General features: G+C 38.1%; 1 protein-coding gene, 1 non-coding gene and 1 pseudogene across 6 annotated transcripts; 2 read left to right on the forward strand and 1 right to left on the reverse strand.

Moving 5' to 3' along the window:
• Positions 1 to 2241: 2241 nt before the first annotated feature.
• Positions 2242 to 16637, reverse strand: LOC123911322 (putative pentatricopeptide repeat-containing protein At1g12700, mitochondrial). Of its 5 annotated transcripts, none has more exons than XR_006810456.1 (3): positions 14720 to 16637; positions 3937 to 4109; positions 2414 to 2540 (listed from the first exon to the last, which is right to left on the reverse strand). XR_006810456.1 is itself a non-coding variant. In XM_045962724.1 (2 exons), exon 1 carries the CDS (start codon positions 16382 to 16384, stop codon positions 14726 to 14728), a length of 1659 nt encoding a protein of 552 aa, XP_045818680.1. In that variant the 5' UTR covers positions 16385 to 16637; the 3' UTR covers positions 2242 to 2540; positions 14720 to 14725. The 5 variants fall into 5 exon arrangements, 2 of the variants coding, with proteins under 2 accessions (XP_045818680.1, XP_045818679.1); XR_006810455.1 differs by having other exon boundaries at positions 2437 to 2540; positions 3909 to 4109; XR_006810454.1 differs by having other exon boundaries at positions 2437 to 2540; positions 3870 to 4109.
• Positions 16638 to 17480: 843 nt separating this feature from the next.
• On the forward strand, positions 17481 to 19324 carry LOC123909781 (annotated as a pseudogene).
• Positions 18181 to 18251, forward strand: LOC123912036. The gene has a single exon (XR_006810894.1). It is a non-coding gene; the product is annotated as a small nucleolar RNA snoR60 (small nucleolar RNA).
• Positions 19325 to 20525: the final 1201 nt, after the last annotated feature.

Here is a 20525-nt window from a genome sequence, read left to right on the forward strand (position 1 = left end):
TCCTTTAAATACATGAAAAACGTAACACAAAAAAACATAAACATAAATCAGAATTAAACTACCTTAATTTGTAACATACCCACTAATACTCATAATTCCTATAGTTAAAACTTGTAAGAATAGGAATCCTAAGAAACTCAATAAATTCTATTAAACTATAAGGGTCCGTTTGGTGCGCAGGATAAGAGACATGATAGGATAACTATATCATATCATGTCTCAATCCAGTGTTTGGTGACACAACAGGATATGATAAGTTAATCCTGAAGCTTATCCTATTCTGTTTCTCTAGTTAAAATCTTTATCCTGAATTTGAGCTGGGTTACCAGCAGGATAGGATAAGAAAAAAAAAATCGTTGATTTATTCTATAAAATATATTTTAAAATAAAAAATTGAAAATTAATAAAATAATCTGATAGTAAATTAATAATAAAATAATTAATTTTTAAATATATATGTGATTTTCTCACAAGGGTAATTTTGTAATTTATATAATCTAAAAAATCAAAATTCTCCTAAAATTACAATATTTTAAATTAAAATAATTATTAAAAAATTGCAAAATAAGAATATTAATTTAAATTTAATAACAACTTAAATATAATTCTTTTGCAATGGTAGTTTTATTATTTACATATATCATATATTTATTTAGCTTATCTAACATGTATAATTGAGTTATTTATTTGATCATGATTCATATAAAAAACTTAATTTGTTTATTTTCTCATGATTTGTATTTAAAATTTAAAGTTATTTGATTACTTTTTCTTTTTGTACAATTACTTATTTATATTTTTATTTATAAAATTCAAAGTATTACAATATAATTTTTAACAAATAACAATTGTTTTACGAGGGTAATTTTGTCATTTAAATATGTTATGTATCTTATCATATTGGTATGAACAAATATGTATTAAAAATATGATATTATAATTATCATGTTTGTTATCCTGTGTGCACCAAACACAGGATAGGATAACTGTTATCCTACTGATATTTTATCCTATCACTATCCTGTTGTATATCCTATTCTGTCACTATCCTATCCTGCGCACCAAACGGGCCCTAATAATAATAATAATAATATTGATTCAAATTTTCCACAGAACCCACAATGAAAATGCTCAATGTTGTCAAATGAGTTAGCCCCCTGATAATAGAAGGCATTGATGTTAATGACCAATACAGTTGAATCACGAGATGTCTGAGATCTTGTAGTTGTATCAATTGTTTCGGAAGACTAATTAGCTTGGCACAATGAACAAGTTTTAGTGTCACGTTTGTAAAGTTCTAAGTACCTCAAATGGATAAAATTCTTCAAGGCTGAAAGTTGAGAACAGTTCGTACTTAATACTCGGAGAGGTGATGGAAACACACATAAATTTGATTTAGGCGGATAAAATTGAAGAACAGACCGCAAGGATTCAACTCTTTTGAACGGAATCAAACTGTATTTGAATTGTGCATCAACATTAAAAAAACTAATATGATGAACTCTTTTTGGCATATTAGTTAAGCCAACAGTTTGTAAGGTGCCAGTTGTTGAATCACAGCACCAACTAAAGGGAGAACAATGGCCATTTTCAGGTGTATCAGAATTGGAATGTATTAAAATCTGGAGATGATATTAATTAATTCAGATTGCTAGATTCTAATTCCAGTAAAGTTCAAACAATGATTCTGATTCATGGTCACCATCAGAGGCAGAAGGTGGAGAAGAAGAAGGCCCTCTGTAATCTATACACTTCTTCAACAACTGATCCCCACACAGACCTTGGTTAACCTTAAATGAATTATCATGAAATGTAGCAAACTGCTCATTGTGAGATATAGGACATTGAGAGATTGTTGAAGGACAAATTAAGAAACTCCAAAAAAGTAAGTTGTGCCAACTGTTGGGGGAATGTGTCAAAATTGGAACCATGAAATCAGAAATGTATAGAGCAGGGAAATATAGGCCACGACAGGAGAATCAATTATGCATTAAGATGTTACTTTGTGATTGAAATTGTTGATGATATGGGTGCCAAGGCAAATTACTATATTTTGGAAAAATGGGAAGACTCTGGTGATTACACATCACAAGAATAAATTAAAGGAAGGGAGCATTACCTGGTGAGTACACATCACAATTTGATCATTAATTACTACAATGTGCGAGTATTCAGCAGTACCTCATATGGTTGCCACTATAGCAATATGGTAATAAAACATATAGACATCACAAAGTAAGGTTGGAGAGACAATAACAATCTTCATTAAAATTTAAAATGCACTATGGTAATAAAACATATAGATAAAATAAACCTCTTTAAGGAACAAGACAAAGAAACCTTTGTTCATTGTGCAAGTCTACAAAACTAGTATACAGGTGTTCACTGTGTTTGAATCAAAACTTACTAGGGAGGTAAGAATACATGTTCAACTATGAAGTGCTTCTTTCACTGTATCATCCGCTAATCATAAGTCATAAAGAGGTTTTGCACAGCGTCTAAGGGTCTCTACACATTTCCACTATAGCATCCGCAGTTAACTACAGAGTGGCCACAAATGTCAGTATGCCATTTTCTAGGTCATTACAACATAATAAATAAATCAAACTAGAATAATAGAAAAGTTCTGAAGTAGTGAAGTCAGAACACGACCATAGAATTTAGCACAGGAAATAAATTAGTTAAAAACCATTGTAGAATAGCACTACCAGATATCTTAAAAATCATTTAGTTTGAGAAATGGATACATTGGAATTCTCAGTATTACATCGCTACCTCAGATACAAGAAGCATGTTTTATCTCTACTATTAGGATACCCTGAAATCTACTAAGCACAAATCTATAACAAATTTTTAGCAAGGCACAAAGGAGAAGACAATGAATTTCAACAATTCATTGAAATGTATGGTCATACGTCTTAATAAACCAGCTTTCTAGCTTCATCTTTCAACAATTTTCCTCTCGGTTACAACCTCAAGTTTTGAAATGGGTTGAGTGTATGGAAGCTTGCTTCAGCAACCTTTTTCGACCAGAAAAATGACTTGATTTATGTCCCGCAACCCTTTCCGTCCGGGAAAATGAAAAACAGGTGTATGCAATCTTGCTCCATCAGTTGGAGTTTAAATGTATCTGTTGAAATCCGCAGATTTGTTTTCTGTCTTCAGAAGTCAGGTTCTGCCTCTGCACGAGGCGCAGGGAGGGCTGCGCGAGGCGCAGACGCGTGATGCAGTTATGCAGATTTTTTGTGAAAATATATTTTCTTGGAGGGCACTCTGACTTGGATTTGTTTTATTTTAAAACAGATTTGTTACTAGTTTTTTGGCATATATTTTTCTATAAATAGGGAGTGCTTTATTCATAGAAAAATAAGAGAACACCATGTGAGGAGTTACTGAATAAGGATTTGCCGCAACACCAAGGCTAGGGTTTTAGGGAGAAACAAGAGGGTTGTCTCTTGGTATAACTCTAGGGTTGGGCAAAGGGTTATTCAATTCACCTTGGGAAACACTTATCAAATTGAGTCTCTTGGCCACGGGAAGAGATTCGGGTTTTGGATAGAATTAGGATTAATTCTTGTAACCCAATTGGGAATTTCTTGTAAAGTTACTTATTTGATATAGTGGAACGGAGGGGCTGCTATCTTCCCCAGAGTAGGTCATTGTTGGACTGAGCTGGGTAAACAAACATTGTGTTCTTTCTTCTCCTTTATCTTCTTTATCGGTGTTGTTATTATTATTGCTTATTCCGCTTAATTATGGTTTCCGTTCTATTGCTCCACACATCAAGTTTTCATTGGTGTGATTTTATTGACGAATTCACAACACAGTATCTAATCTTAATGTTGGAAGACCAAAAATGAACCGAATACCTCGCAACTAGCTAAAGGTGCAGCCTATTAAACACAAACCATTGTTTATGAGGTCTAATATTTGGACCTGATCCTCTGTAGGATTTGTAGAGATGGTAGATCCAACTACACTTCCTTGCTCCCAGATCCAACAGCTCTACCATAGTTGCTCGACAGTAGAGGGTCTGCTTTATCTACAAATTGCTTCATGTGTGCCTGCTCTACTACTTTATTAATACATTGTAATTACCCTTCCATATTCTGCATTATAACAGTGTTACAACATCATTCATTTCATCCATTCTATTAAATATAAATTGAATTCTGACAATGACAATGAATGAAAAAAACTCCTTGAAAAATATGATGCGGATTCACAGAAAATTTGGAAGAAAAGGATAGTTACTGATGACGAATCGTCACACTCTCTAATCCGTGCCTATTTTAGCAACATTAGATGCATTTTAGTAGGTTTTTAGCAATAAATATAAGAGAAATCTAACCATAAGCTTGATTACTTGATTTGCAAGAAAACAGGAAAAATTGCAGGAAATGGAGGATTTTCACTACGCTGGGGGCGTAGCCCATCACGCGCCGCGTGATGGAGCTCACAGGGAGCCAAGATTTTTACTCTGATCACGCGCGGCGTGATGCCTTACCACGCGCGGCGTGAAGCTTTGTTGAAGATGAAGATTGCTCTCTGACTTGATCACGCGCCGCGTGATTCTGTTACCACGCGCGGCGTAGTTGATGGATTTGCAACCACGCGCGGCGTGATAGATCTGGCGCGCGGCGTGGTTGCGTTCTGCATATATAATTTCTGCATAATTCTGTTTTCTGGTGGGAAAATTCTGCAAATTTGATCTACATTCTGGGTTTTGAAACTTCAAGATTGGGATTCAAGACTCCGAAGGAAGCTCCAAGCACATCGATAGCATGGATTCACAAGCCATGACATTGAAGCTCGGACGCGGACAAAGGGAGATGAGGAGCTAAGTTCTTCGGAGGTAGGATCTAGGATAGCCTAGAATGTAGATAGACTTCATGTAATCTGCTATATGTGTAAGAAACTACTCTGTTATAGTGTTGATTTAATGCAATTCGATGTTTAATGCTTTATAATCCTTCATTAGTGTTGTAATGATTTCGAGTTAAGTCACGTGCGAGAGTATTGATTTAATTTCTGAACTGAATTGCATTAAGCGCTCGAGTGTCTCCGGTCGAGAGATTGAGGCATAGAGTGTAGCGAACGATTGACGCGCGTTAATATCATTCGTTGTAGGTAGCTTCCGCCCGAGAGATCGGGGGAGTATCGACAACGAATAGAGTGGATTTTGACAAGAGATTGCGATTCACTAATTTGTCGATCTAGTTGTTAACACTTGAGTAGATTCCTATGATATAGTAGATTGCATGTTGTTTAGCTATAGACTAGGCGATTCCGATGATTCTACCTCGTTTTTCCATTATATCAAAGCACGTTTTCTAGCAATTCATAACTCAACATACCCCCAATTTATGTGTATTTCTTGCATAATGTCTATGAGCACTATTCGACTAGTTTGATCACACAATCCCTGTGGATCGATATTTTTATTACTACGTGGTAATTCGTTCACTTGCGAAATAATCCATCAAGTTTTTGGCGCCGTTGCCGGGGATTGTGATTGATTCGACAAGGCGACAGTGTTCATATTTTCTGTGTTTTCTTTATTTTTCTGTTTTATATTTTTCTCCCGGAGCGTTCTACTTGTGTGTTTCATTGTGCATGCGGAGAACAGGTCCTCAAGAGCTGCAATTTGATCCAGAGATTGAAAAGACAGCTCGCGCAATTCGAAAGGCAACAAGGGAAGCTCAAGCTTCAAGGGGAACAGCTTTGCTAAGGGATACACCGGACTGTCAAGGACAGACTGCAGCAACAATGGAAGAAGAACAGATTCCACCGGTTCCTCAACCGCCAAGGCGTACCCTTGGTGATTATGGGAGGAGAGACAATGACGCGTTGGCAAATCAAGGCTTTCAGCCGGCGAATCCTGTCTCATTCGACATCAAGAACACGGTCCTCTCCGCCCTAAAGGAAAATCCGTATTCAGGATCGGAAGCTCAATGCCCGAATTTACACTTGTCTCACTTCTATGAAGCCTGCGACTATACCGATCCACCGGGGGTGAGCGAATCGGACAAAAGACTTAGGTTATTCAAGCATTCTCTCACCGGCCGTGCTAAAGATTGGTTGGACACAATACCCGCCGGAACTATTGAGACTTGGAGACAGCTGGAGCGGAAGTTCTTAGATCGTTACTTCCCTATTCATAAGTTCCTAGAAAGAAGGGCTGAAATTAGCAACTTCGAACAAGCGGATGGTGAAACGTTGTATGATGCTTGGGAGAGGTTCAAAGTTTGTCTTAAAAGGTGTCCGAATCACGGTTTCGATGGCCACAATCAGATGCAAATGTTTACCCAAGGTTTGAGGGCTCAAACGCGAATGATACTTGACGCATCAGCCGGTGGTTCGTTGAAGAACCGTGACGAAACTGAAGCAAGAGAATTGGTGGAAAGCATGGCTCAAAACGAGTATAGAGCTACTAATGATAGAGGAGCCAAGAAGAAAGGCGGAGTGTTGGAATTGGATACTCAAACAGCGCTATTGGCACAGCAAAAGCTCATGACTAGCCAAATGGAAGCAATGATGAAGCTGCTGTCCAATCCGCAAGTTCAATCTTCTCCAATAGGTAAAATTGACAATGTGCGCTGTGATTTTTGTTTGCAGGATCACCCAAATGGCGGATGCTTCCCGGAGGGTTCAGAGGAGGCTCGCTACCTAGCCAATTTCCGGAAGCCGTACAACAACAATAACAACGGTTCCGGGTGGGGGAACGGTATGCAAGGTCAAGGTGCACCGCAACAGCAGCAAAGGCCTCCATCAAGGATGGAAGAGACTCTAAACCAGTTCATGCTCATGACCCAAAGCAACTTTGAAGCGATGAAATCGAGTCAAGCAACCTCTAACAAGAATCATGAAGCTTCTATAAAGAATCTTGAGGTGCAAATGGGTCAGCTGTCAAGACAGTTTTCTATGTTGCAAAACCAAGGAGGTTTCGGTGGAAACACTCATGATAATCCGAAAAATGAAACTTGCAATGGAATCACTTTGAGGAGTAGAGAGATACCGGAAAGGCCAGCTGTGGAGAAGCCCTTGAAAAAGAAGGTCCATGAGGGAGAAGTTGAAAATAAGCAAGAGGTCGTAGTTGAAAATGAGAGACGTGAGGGAGAAGTAGAAAATGAAAATATGTCTAAGGAAGTTGAGATTAGTGAGGATGAAGTAGAAGAAGTTGAAAAACAGAGGGAGATAAAAGAAAAAGAGAGTAAGAAGGTTGAGAAAGGTAAAGGAGTTGATGAATCGCCATATGCTAGGATGCCTTTTCCTAGGAGAAAGAAAGTTAAGAATCTTGAGCGAGAGAAGGAGTTCAAAAAGTTCATGAAGGTGTTGAACAAGCTTGAGATGGCTATACCATTGGTTGAGGCATTGGAGCAAATGCCGAGTTATGCAAAGTTTTTGAAGGAGCTGCTCACAAAGAAAAGAAAACCATTAGATGATGAAATGGTAAGTATGACGGAAGAATGCAGCGCCATCATTCAGCGGAAGCTACCTCAGAAAAAGAAAGATCCGGGGAGCTTTACAATCCCTTGTTCCATTGGGGATCTTACTATTGGACAGGCTTTGTGTGACTTGGGTGCTAGTGTAAATTTGATGCCGTTATCAATCATGAAGAAGATACCGGGGGCTGTAGCAAAGCCGACAAAGATGAGTCTCTCTCTGGCAGATAGGTCCGTCGTGTATCCGGAAGGGATCTTACATGATGTTCTAGTTCGAGTCGGCGGATTTGTGTTTCCAGCGGACTTTGTTGTCTTAGACATGGAGGAAGACAAGAATTGGGAACCATTGCTGTTAGGAAGACCATTCTTAGCTACCGGACGCGCCCTTATCGATGTGGAGTTGGGAGAACTAATGTTCCGGACTGACGGTGAACAAATCCTCTTTAATGTGTTTGAAGCTATGAAACAACACGACGATGACACTCAATGTTTCAGAATTGAATTGGTTGACGAGGTCATTGAAGATATCTTTAAGGTTCAACACTCCTCCTCCACTCTTGAAAAGGTGTTAGTTAACTCATTGGATAATGTGGAAGACGAATGGGAGCGAGAAATTGAGTTATGTCTTAGCAATTTGAATGCTAATCGGATAGATGAAAGTCCTAAGTTTGAAAACCTCCTTGAAGTGAATGATAAGGATCAAAGGGAAGAAGAGAGGAAAGTTCCCGAACTGAAGCAACTCCCTTCACATCTGAAGTATGTGTTCTTAAGTGACGATGCTTCGTTTCCAGCCATCATTAGCAGCAAACTCACTCATTTGGAAGAGGAGAAACTGTTGAGAGTTTTGAAGTCCAACAAAGCCGCAATGGGGTGGACTATCTCCGATCTGAAAGGAATAAGTCCCACTTTTTGCATGCATAAAATCAAGTTGGAAGCTGAGTTTAAACCAGTTGTGCAGCCTCAACGAAGACTCAATCCTACCATGAAGGAAGTTGTGAAGAAAGAGGTGCTGAAACTATTGGAGGCCGGCATGATATACCCTATCTCCGATAGTGCTTGGGTATCTCCGGTGCATGTGGTTCCGAAAAAGGGGGGGATGACTGTGGTGAAAAACGATAAGAATGAGCTTATTCCATCTCGGACTGTTACGGGATGGCGTATGTGCATTGACTATCGCCGACTTAACACCGCTACTAGGAAGGATCACTTTCCCTTGCCATTCATGGATCAGATGTTGGAACGGTTAGCGGGGCAGGAGTTCTACTGCTTTCTTGATGGTTACTCCGGTTACAATCAGATCACCGTCGATCCGGAAGATCAAGAAAAAACTGCATTCACTTGTCCTTTTGGGGTGTTCGCATATCGAAGAATGCCATTTGGGTTATGTAATGCCCCAGCGACGTTTCAAAGATGTATGCTTGCCATCTTCTCCGATATGATGGAGGATACTATGGAGGTATTTATGGATGACTTTTCGGTTTTCGGTAAGTCTTTCGATTTTTGCCTTTCTAATTTGAATGATGTGCTGAAAAGATGTATAAGTACCAATTTGGTTTTAAATTGGGAAAAATGTCACTTCATGGTAAGAGAAGGAATTGTTCTCGGCCACAAAATCTCCTCAAAGGGGATTGAAGTAGACCAAGCCAAAATTGAGGTAATCAAAGAGCTACCTCCACCGTTAAATGTAAAGGGGGTAAGGAGTTTTCTCGGACATGCCGGGTTCTACCGGCGGTTCATTAAGGATTTTTCAAAAATTGCAAAACCCTTATCATCCTTACTAGTCAAAGATACGGTGTTTCTTTTTGATGAGGCTTGTGTGACTGCGTTTAATTGTCTTAAAACTAAGTTGGTCACTGCTCCCGTGATCGTTGCGCCACAATGGGACCTCCCTTTTGAATTGATGTGCGATGCAAGTGATTACGCGGTTGGTGCAGTCCTAGGCCAACACCATAACAAACTTTTCCATGTGATATACTACTCTAGCAAGGTCCTTAATGAGAATCAAATTAACTACACCACAACGGAGAAGGAATTGCTAGCAGTGGTGTTCGCTTTGGAAAAGTTTCGTTCCTATCTAATTGGGTCAAAAGTGATTGTTTTTACAGATCATTCAGCTTTGAAGTACTTATTGACAAAGGGCGATTCCAAGCCGCGATTGTTGCGATGGATGTTGCTCTTGCAGGAGTTTGATTTGGAAATTCGAGACAAGAAGGGGGTAGAGAATGTGGTGGCTGACCACCTCTCAAGGCTAAGCAACCTGGATGTTACTAATAAGGAAGAAGCTATTAAGTGTGAATTCCCGGATGAAAAACTACTTGAAATCTCCGAGTTTCCATGGTTCGGTGACATTGCCAACCTCAAGGCTAGTGGATTCATTCCGGAAGAAATGACGGCACAACAGAAGAAGAAGCTCTTCGCGGACTCGCGACATTATTTCTGGGATGATCCATTTTTGTTCAAGATGAGCAATGATGGCATGATTCGTCGATGTGTGGCTGATAGTGAGATCCGAGGTATTATGTGGCATTGCCATAACTCACCTTGTGGAGGGCATCATAGTGGCCCAAGAACAGCCGCGAAGGTTTTACAATGTGGATTCTTTTGGCCAACGATCTTTCAAGATTGTATGGAGTTTGTAAAAGCTTGTGATGCGTGTCAAAGATCGGGGAGTGTTTCTAAAAGAGATGAAATGCCTCAGCATGGGCTAACTGAAGTCGAACCATTTGATGTATGGGGGATCGATTTCATGGGGCCATTTCCGTCGTCCCAATCTAATGTGCACATTTTGGTTTGTGTGGATTATGTTACAAAGTGGGTCGAAGCTACAGCCTGCCAAGCCAATGATTCAGCCACTGTGGTGCGGTTTCTCAAAAAGAACATATTTACAAGGTTTGGGGTTCCAAGGATCTTAATTAGTGATGGTGGGAAGCACTTCATTAATCAGCATCTTGAAAATTTGTTGAGAAAGTATAATGTTAAGCACAAGGTTGCTACTCCTTATCATCCTCAAACTTCCGGACAAGTTGAAGTGTCCAATCGCCAATTGAAACAGATTCTTGAGAAGACGGTTTCCTCCTCTAGGAAGGATTGGTCACTCAAACTCGATGATGCGTTATGGGCATACCGTACTGCATTTAAAACCCACCTCGGTTTTTCCCCGTATCAGTTGGTTTATGGAAAAGCATGTCATTTACCCGTAGAGCTTGAGCATAAAGCATACTGGGCTGTTAAGCAACTGAACATGGATGCCACTCTCGCCGGTAGAGCTCGGTTGTTGAAACTCAATGAGTTAGAAGAATGGCGCGAAAGGGCATATGAGAATGCGGTACTATACAAGGCAAGGACTAAACGCTATCATGATGCGAAATTAATTCCAAAAGAGTTTCACGAAGGACAGTTGGTGTTGCTGTTTAACTCCCGTTTCAAGTTATTCCCCGGTAAACTCAAGTCCAAGTGGTCTGGTCCTTTTGTAGTTAAGGAAGTGTTTCCACATGGGGCAGTGGAAATTTTCAAATCAGGGGAGGAGAATCAGAGTTTTAAGGTGAATGGTCAAAGGTTGAAAGTTTATCGTGGTGGAGAGCTCGTTCGGCACAATGTGGCCCTTTTCTTCCACGACCCCTAGGGGCATGGAACGTCAAGCATCGGGACGTTAAACAAGCGCTGGTTGGGAGGCAACCCAACGATTTCTTATGATTAGTTGTTTTGTTTTGCAATATGTTGGTAGGTGCGCAGCAGTCAGCAGCAAACAGAGCGAAAACAGAGGACTGTTAAAGTGAACTACGCTGGGGGCGTAGTGCAATCACGCGCGGCGTAGTGTAAGTTGAGGAGAAGGGTGCCTCTGGAGTAGCGATCACGCGCGGCGTGAAGGCTTCCTACGCGCGGCGTGATGATGGATGTGGATTAGTGAGCTCCCTGACTAGTGATCACGCGCGGCATGGTATCTTTTCACGCGCCGCGTGAACAAGGCAGAGAGGAAAGTGGTTTTGCTAAAGTGATCACGCGCCGCGTGAGGAGAGCTACGCGCGGCGTGATCAAGTCAACTTGACCGTTTGATTTTGGTCAACATGACCGTTGGATTTTGGGGGCCATAGAGAAATTTTGAAATAGATCACGCGCGGCGTGGAGTAAGTCACGCGCGGCGTCATCAGGTGACTCTGTTCTGATTATTTAAACTCTCACGTTCTAGCTAAAGACTCACCATTCATCAAGGTTCAGATTCATCTGCTTGGTTTTAGGCTTCAGATCTATCAATTTCACTAAAGTCTTAAGTGCGATGTGAAGCCTAAAATCAGTGCAAGTGAATTCAGTAACCTTCATTTCATTAAATCAATCTCATGAGGGTTTTCGCAGGTATTAAGATTTTGCACTTTTGTTGGTAAGAAGTTTCAAAAACTGTGAAGTAAGGGCTTCTCTGCGTTAGGATGTTCTACTGCTGCTGCTACTATTCTACTACTCTACCACTCTATCTTTCCTTAATTGTCTTTTACTTTCGTTGGTTTGTAATAATATTTGATGTTGCTTGGATAGTGGCTGGATATTTTATTTGTGTACTCTGAATTTGAATCTTCTCTTGTTTAATGGTGGAATGGTTTTTACTTTTAGAGTTTGTTTCAATACTTTGGCATGTTCTTTCTAGTTACTTGAGTATCAATTACTTGATTTTCTCCGTGTGTGATTTGTGAAACTTGCAGTGCAATAGCTTGTTGCACTCATGTGATCAAGAGGCAAAGGACGGGAACGCACACTTTTTGACCGGCTCTTTGATTCGACCCAACCGTGAGGTATTGAGCCAAACACTTCTCATCCTTTCTATGTGTGATATCCACTCGTGTATTGTCTCTCGATTTTGCTTGTCGTCTCTTTAGTTGATTGGTAATTTTGTCGCACACACGAGGCATGTTGTTTTGGTACCTTTGAGCCTTTCTATCCACCCTTACATATATATCATTTGCTTAACCAATTTGAGCTGAAAGAAAATATGTTATTTTTGCAAAACCTTAAGAAATTTTTGAAAAAAAAAGGAATGACTTTCTTGGAGGTTAGGCACCTAATTAGTGGTTGATGCGCAATGCTCACCACTAAGTTTGGGGTTGCTCTTTGGAATTAGCAAACAATGAAGTTTGGGGTGAGGGTACTAGAGAACTTACAAAAAGTTTTTAGAGAACTTACAAAAAGTTTTTGGTTGAAAAAATTGAAAATTAATTTTTCAAAGATTCAAGGCTTTAGAGAAAGATATGTTGAAAAGAAATGAAAAAATGAAAAAAGAGATGAAATGTGAAAAAAATAGAAAAGAAATGCAAAAAGAAGTGATAGCCTTGAGTACAAAGAGAATTGCAAACTTTGTTTGATGATGTGAAAAAAGTTCTCTAGTCCACTATAGTTCAAAAGAAAAGGGTTGGTTTATGAATTTTTGACCTTAGGGGGATCTAACTCCAAGTTTTTCTACTACTTATCCAAAAATGTCACCATCCACCCTAGCCAAGCCACGTTATAACCCTAAAAGACCTCTAATGTGTGTGCACAAAGTGAACCGAATGAATTCTTAGACTACTTGCAAAATTATTGTTGACTTGCATTGATGTGTTGATTTGAGTGAATTACCCATATTGAAGAGTGCATGTGAGTAGTGTGATGAAATCATAAGAGCCGTGGTCGAAAAGTGTGAACTACTTGAAAATGTCTTGCGAGAACGGTTGTGCAATTGAGCATTGTTTGCAGGTGGATCATTGATCATCAGGTGAGTCTCACGTATGTATGATTCGAGTAAATTTAAGGAAAATGCCAAGGTCTTGACACAAAAGCTTGAGGTAAAAGTTGTTTCCTTGAGGACAAGGAAAGGTTTAAGTTTGGGGTTGTGATGACGAATCGTCACACTCTCTAATCCGTGCCTATTTTAGCAACATTAGATGCATTTTAGTAGGTTTTTAGCAATAAATATAAGAGAAATCTAACCATAAGCTTGATTACTTGATTTGCAAGAAAACAGAAAAAATTGCAGGGAATGGAGGATTTTCACTACGCTGGGGGCGTAGCCCATCACGCGCCGCGTGATGGAGCTCACAGAGAGCCAAGATTTTTACTCTGATCACGCGCGGCGTGATGCCTTACCACGCGCGGCGTGAAGCTTTGTTGAAGATGAAGATTGCTCTCTGACTTGATCACGCGCCGCGTGATTCTGTTACCACGCGCGGCGTAGTTGATGGATTTGCAACCACGCGCGGCGTGATAGATCTGGCGCGCGGCGTGGTTGCGTTCTGTATATATAATTTCTGCATAATTCTGTTTTCTGGTGGGAAAATTCTGCAAATTTGATCTACATTCTGGGTTTTGAAACTTCAAGATTGGGATTCAAGACTCCGAAGGAAGCTCCAAGCACATCGATAGCATGGATTCACAAGCCATGACATTGAAGCTCGGACGCGGACAAAGGGAGATGAGGAGCTAAGTTCTTCGGAGGTAGGATCTAGGATAGCCTAGAATGTAGATAGACTTCATGTAATCTGCTATATGTGTAAGAAACTACTCTGTTATAGTGTTGATTTAATGCAATTCGATGTTTAATGCTTTATAATCCTTCATTAGTGTTGTAATGATTTCGAGTTAAGTCACGTGCGAGAGTATTGATTTAATTTCTGAACTGAATTGCATTAAGCGCTCGAGTGTCTCCGGTCGAGAGATTGAGGCATAGAGTGTAGCGAACGATTGACGCGCGTTAATATCATTCGTTGTAGGTAGCTTCCGCCCGAGAGATCGGGGGAGTATCGACAACGAATAGAGTGGATTTTGACAAGAGATTGCGATTCACTAATTTGTGGATCTAGTTGTTAACACTTGAGTAGATTCCTATGATATAGTAGATTGCATGTTGTTTAGCTATAGACTAGGCGATTCCGATGATTCTACCTCGTTTTTCCATTATATCAAAGCACGTTTTCTAGCAATTCATAACTCAACATACCCCCAATTTATGTGTATTTCTTGCATAATGTCTATGAGCACTATTCGACTAGTTTGATCACACAATCCCTGTGGATCGATATTTTTATTACTACGTGGTAATTCGTTCACTTGCGAAATAATCCATCAGTTACAAACACAATTGTTGTTACAAATATCATAATGAAACAACCAAAGTATAACTTTTAATTAAAATTAAAACAAATGTAATAGTGAGCCAATTGCACCGACCATCTTTTATAAATATGAAAAGAAATAAAAGTTAGATGGTCATTTTTTAATTCAAAATAACAAATTGTAGCTTTAAAGCATCTCACCTAGTTTTATTCATATGAAAGACCTCTAACAATCATTTCACGATGAAGTTTCACCGCCTTCTCATTCTTGCCATTTTTTGACAGAGCATGAATAAGAGTTGTGTAAGTTATGCCATTAGGGGTGCAACCGTTATCTTCCATTTTTGACATTAAGAACAATGCTTCATCAAGAAAGCCCTCTTTACAAAGCCCATCAATCATAACAGTATACATCGTCACATCTAAATGGTAGCCTTTAATCAAAAGATCTTGATAAACCTCTAGTGCATCCATAAGTCTTCCATTTTTGCATAGTGCATCGACAAGTATAGTGTATGTATACATATTTAGCTGAATTCCTTGGTCTTTGATCTTCGCCAATAATTCAATTGCCTTGTCAAACTGATGGTTTTTGCACAATGCATCCAATATAGAAGTGTAAGTGATCGCATTAGCAGGATGGCCTCTATCATGCATCTCATCAAGAAAATACCAAACATTAGAGATTCTCCCCGATTTGCAAAGCCCATCAATAAGCGAACTGTATGTTATAGTATCAGGAGAGATGTTTTTTAAATACATTTCTTTGAAGAGATTCATGGCTTCATCCAACATTTTATTCTTGCATAATCCATTAATCATGACATTGTAGGTACAAATATTAGGTTTCACTTCCGTTTGAGCAATAGTGTTGAATACATATGTGGCCTCGTTCACTTCTTTAACCAAAAAATACCCATCTATTAAAGAAGTATAAGTAACAACATCTGGTTTCACACCTTGTTTTATCATAACAGCTAAGACATTTTTAGCTTTTCTCAACTCTCCTTCCTTAGATAAACCACCAATCAGTATATTAAAAGTAAGAACATTTGGGCTGATGTTTTTCAACAACATTTTATTTAACAAACCAATAGCTTCTTTGAATTGACGCACAATGCAAAGGCCGTATATTAAATTAGTGTAAGTGACAACATCAGGATAAATATTCTTGACAATCATTTCAGAATATAAATGAAGGGCATCACTCACAAGTTCATCCTTGGAAAGTCTATGAATGACTATGTTGTACATTACCATGTCCGGTTTAACCATTAACGCTTCAATCTTTCTAAGCAACCGGAGGGCAGCTGTTGTTTCTCCTCTTTTACATAAGCCATCAATCAAGATTCCATAACTAACTTGATTAAGCTGAAATCCCTTTGATATAATGTCGTCATGAAAATCCAAAGCTTTATTAACCTGACCACTAAGACACATGCCTTTCATAAGTGTAGTCATTGTTACCGTATTAGGCTGATAACCTAGCTTGAGAATTTTTGCTAATACAGAAAATGCAAAATTGAGTTGACTAAGGTGGCAGAAACAATTGAGCAAGATGTTCAAAGTAACAAAGTTAGGTTGAATTCCATTGAGCTCCATTTGATGAGAGAGTGAAATAGCAGTGTGAAACTGCTTGTTTCTAACAAGGGAAGTTAACATCTTACCGAGTTCGAAGACGGATGATGGGATAGGGTTGACATCGAGAATTCTATTGAATGAAGAATCAGCATCAACAAGATTGTGATTTTGATGAAATTGGGAATTGGAATGAGCATGAGAGTAAAATCGGCGACGATTGAAATTGTTGGAAGGAGAAAGAGTGATAGCAGAAGCAGCACCGTTACTTAACACTGAAAATGACATTCTAACGGTTGAGATGCCGGGACTGTGGGTTTTTTGTAACAAAATCAACTCAGTTTTGGATTAGAAGGAAATGAATGAATGAATGATTGGCAGCGAGTCAGGTTTATAGTGCAACTCAGTTTCGGATAAGGAGGAGATGAGTGAAGGATGGGAGGCGATTTACGTTTATGCTTCAACTCAGTTTTGGATTATATCTAATTTTGATTTTCACTTTCTCTAAGAATGGGATGAAAAGTTAGGCTCTGTAGATAGATACTCCCGCCTCCAAAATTCTCTTTTGCACAATATTTATTTAGGAGTAGTTTTTTTGGTTTAATTTAATGTAATATTTTTATTAAAATTTTTAAAATGACTTTTTAATTTGTATTGGAACTTTACAATTATGTTCAAAAAATTAGAACAATTAATAAGAGTACTTTTGAAAGAATATACATCATCAGAAAATCCACTGTCAAAAAAATTAATAATAATAATAATAATAATAAACCCACGGTCAAAAAAATTAAATTCTTTGATTAATGGACTTTTTTATGGACTTTTATCAAAAAAAAAAACCTATTTTGACCTATAAAATACCTTTTTCTGCAGCATAAACCCTTTTTGTCACTGTTAGTCAATTCACTTTACTTTTATAAACCCTTTTTGTCGCCGTTAGTTCCCATCTCTTTGGAATCTCTTCAACATGTCTCCTCCTCGAGGTATCACAAAACTCTACTAACCTTTCTCTGATCATACACACTTCTTAATTATTTGTTTATTTATTTTGAATACAAGAGTACCCTTTTGTTTATTTTCCAATATATCAATTGAGTTTGTTAAATTATTAGTTAATTCAAAAGAAATTTTGGATTTTGGACTCTTTGATGATGTTTTTGTTGTATTTCACTCCTTAAAATCAAGGGCTTAAATATGATTTTTGTCCCTGCATGTATGCCTCGTTTTGGATTAATTAATTAACTATGTTTTTATAGTAATAGGCTCAAATGAATGATTTTTACTGTTTTTTAATGAAGTGTGTAGTGTTTGAATAATGTGTATAGTAGTGCACTAGCTGGTTTTTCTTGTTGGATTTGTGAAGGTCGTGGTGGTTCTGGACGAGGAGGTGACAGAGGCGGTCGAGGCAATGGTGGAGGTCGAGGCTTTGGTGGTGGAAGAGGAGGAGATTTTAAACCTCGTGGTAAGGTTAGAGGTGTAGGAGGAAGAGGACCCCGTGGAAGACCAATGAATCGTTGTCATGGTAGTGTCAAAAGTGGAATGAAAGGAGGAAGCAAGGTTGTTCTTGAGCCTCATAGACATGAAGGTATTTTCCGTCCCTGTTAGGGATAGTAAAGGAGATGCTCTCGTTACTAAGAATCTTGTTCCTGGTGAAGCTGTTTACAATGAGAAGAGAGTTAATGTGCACGTAATTTTATTTCTCCTCTCTTTAGCAGTTTATGGTTTTAATTTATTTAGAACTTCTTATATATGAGTATAGTTGTAGTTATATGGAATCTTGTAGTTTTAAGTTTTAACATATCTTGCAACGTCTTAGGTTAATTGGAATATTCTGTTCTGTTTATGTAGACTGGAGTTGTGTATGCATGCAGTAGAATTCTCCCACGAAAGTGGACGTGATTTGGTAAATATGGCGAAGAAACGTACTAATGTTATTCCCATTATTGAAGATGCTAGACATCCAGAAAAGTATAAAGAGTTAGTTGGCATTGTAGATGTCATATTTTCTGATGTTGCTCAGCCTGATCAGGTTTGGTTTAAGTTTTCGCTAATTTATCATAAAGGAGGATGTTACAATATCAGTGCATATGATGAGTTGCTCGGATTCCCCTTCAAGACTTCTTGAATGATGTAGACCCGAGATACTGATGCACATAAAAAAATTTGTTTGTTTTTCTTTTTCTATATTTCTAAATTGTGTTGTTATTTTTTATTTATACTGAAGAAAAGTTTTGAAAAATACACTGCTACCAAAATAGTAGTGGGTTGAACCTTGATGTATTAGAAGAGTATTGCAGGCAAGAATTTTAGGGCTAAATGCTTCTTATTATCTTAAAGCTGGAGGGCATTTTGTTATATCCATCAAGGTTTGTTCAGAAACCAAATTTGAAATCACTTTTATCACAATAATTTATTAGCTCAAGAATTCCTTAGTGGCTGTTTAGTTTTGCCAAAGTTATCACAAATTTGATGACTTTTATCATAACTATATCGCTTTTCAACATGTTTCTTGTTTACTTTTCTGTTGGAAACATTAATATTGAAAACAAAATTGTTTTTCTATTTTTTTCCTTCTACATATGTATTTCAAATACAATAAAAAAGATCATATTCAAATAAATACACTAGAATTTTCTATAAGGCTTAGCTTATTGGCAATGTCGATATTGCTAGGCTGAACGGCTGAACCTGTGTTATCAAATATTTGCCGTTGTGGATATTGAGGCGGGTTTTGGCTCTCTCCCATTGCGAATTTCGGCCGATATTGATGGCAGGATTTAAGGCTCTCCGCCATTTTCCATCGAACACTGGGTTGGACACCTTCAATTGGATTCGAATTCTAGGCCTCACACAGTTGTGTGTGATTTTCATCTAAAATCAAGCTGACTCGATTTATTTTGTTGTATGATAGGCAAATTGCATAGATTCGACAATACCTGCAGATGCAGTGTTCCACAGTGAAGTGAACAAGTTGAGGGCAGATCAATTTAAGCCATTTGAGCAAGGTACTATTGAACCATTTGAGACGGACCATGCTTTTGTTGTAGGTGGATACAGAATGCCTACGAAGAAAAACGACTCTGAATAGCTTGTTTTTGCGAAGGCATGTACTATTTACCAATATATGGCATGCCAATAACTTAGGATTTAATTATGTTTCTCTTTGATTAAACTATATATACTCGGTGATATATTTATTCGTTAGAAGTTTTTGTCCTAGAATGCGTTGCTTCTAAACGATAAACTATGTGATTTATATATTTGCTGCCAATGCAAGTGATTAGACTAAAGTTATATGTGAACATGACTTGGTCATTTAAGTACAACACCCTTTGACACCACACCAAGGGATAAGAGCTGATTACTGGCTATGACTTGGTGAAAAGAATCTATGAGAGAAGGTTCTCAAACCATGTTCCAACCGACTTTAGGTGGACGCGCAGAGCCAATGAGTCTTTAAGTAAGTGGGCGTTAAGCGTAACGAGTCTAAGGGTGGGATAAAGCTTGAAAGGAATTGATGGACAGCTCAAATTTGTGAAATTCAAAGTAGGGAGTTGTATTCGAATGCTTTCACAACCCCAATGTCATATTTTGTGTGTCTAAGTAATACAAACTCATAAATTTCAGCTCAAATTTGTGAAATTTAAAGAAAGGAGTTGTATTTGAATGCTTCATTTTCATGCCCTGAAACTTGAAAGTGAATTCTGAACTTCATTTTAAATCACATCCTTTTTAACGTTGTTAGAGCTCCATATTCGCATGCGATCAGCTGTTTGTTCTACCTGCAATCATTTTCCATAAATTACACACAAAATTCTAACAAATACTTTAACATTGATTTTTTCTTAAAAAATACTTAAGCATTGCACAACTAAAGTGATTTGATTTGTTGATTAAAATAAAAACTAAAGTGATTAATTTGTCAATTTTATTATACAACTTTAATACGTGGATCTAAAATTTATATAACATCAACAATTTTACAAAGGGTTGAAATATTAACAGGTTTGTAGGATAGAATTAATAAAAATCAATAAACTCCACTACAAAAACTTGGACTTGGATTTTTATTAAAAAACAAAATAAACATAATTACCTCTTTGGTCCAGTTTGTCTTATAAATAATGACTACAAGGACTAAAATCTGAAGAACACTGCCACACATTGTGCCTCCCCAGAGACCCTAATGCCACAAAGATGTAATTTTTCAAGATAGGAAAATTGATAAGATAGAATGACAAATTTAAATGTAACTATTCTAATTATAATTAAGCAGCCAAATCAGTAACCTATTAAAACTTGTCTCCATGAGCTTAGCTCAGTCGGTAGAGACATCGCAAGATTCAGGATTCGAACTCCAAACACTCCACCTATCCACCTCAAGGGTGGAATTTATAGCCACCAGGCTATCTAACCAAAATAATAA

Source organism: Trifolium pratense, linkage group LG2 (genome assembly GCF_020283565.1).
Source record: "Trifolium pratense cultivar HEN17-A07 linkage group LG2, ARS_RC_1.1, whole genome shotgun sequence".
Taxonomy (NCBI): domain Eukaryota; kingdom Viridiplantae; phylum Streptophyta; class Magnoliopsida; order Fabales; family Fabaceae; genus Trifolium; species Trifolium pratense.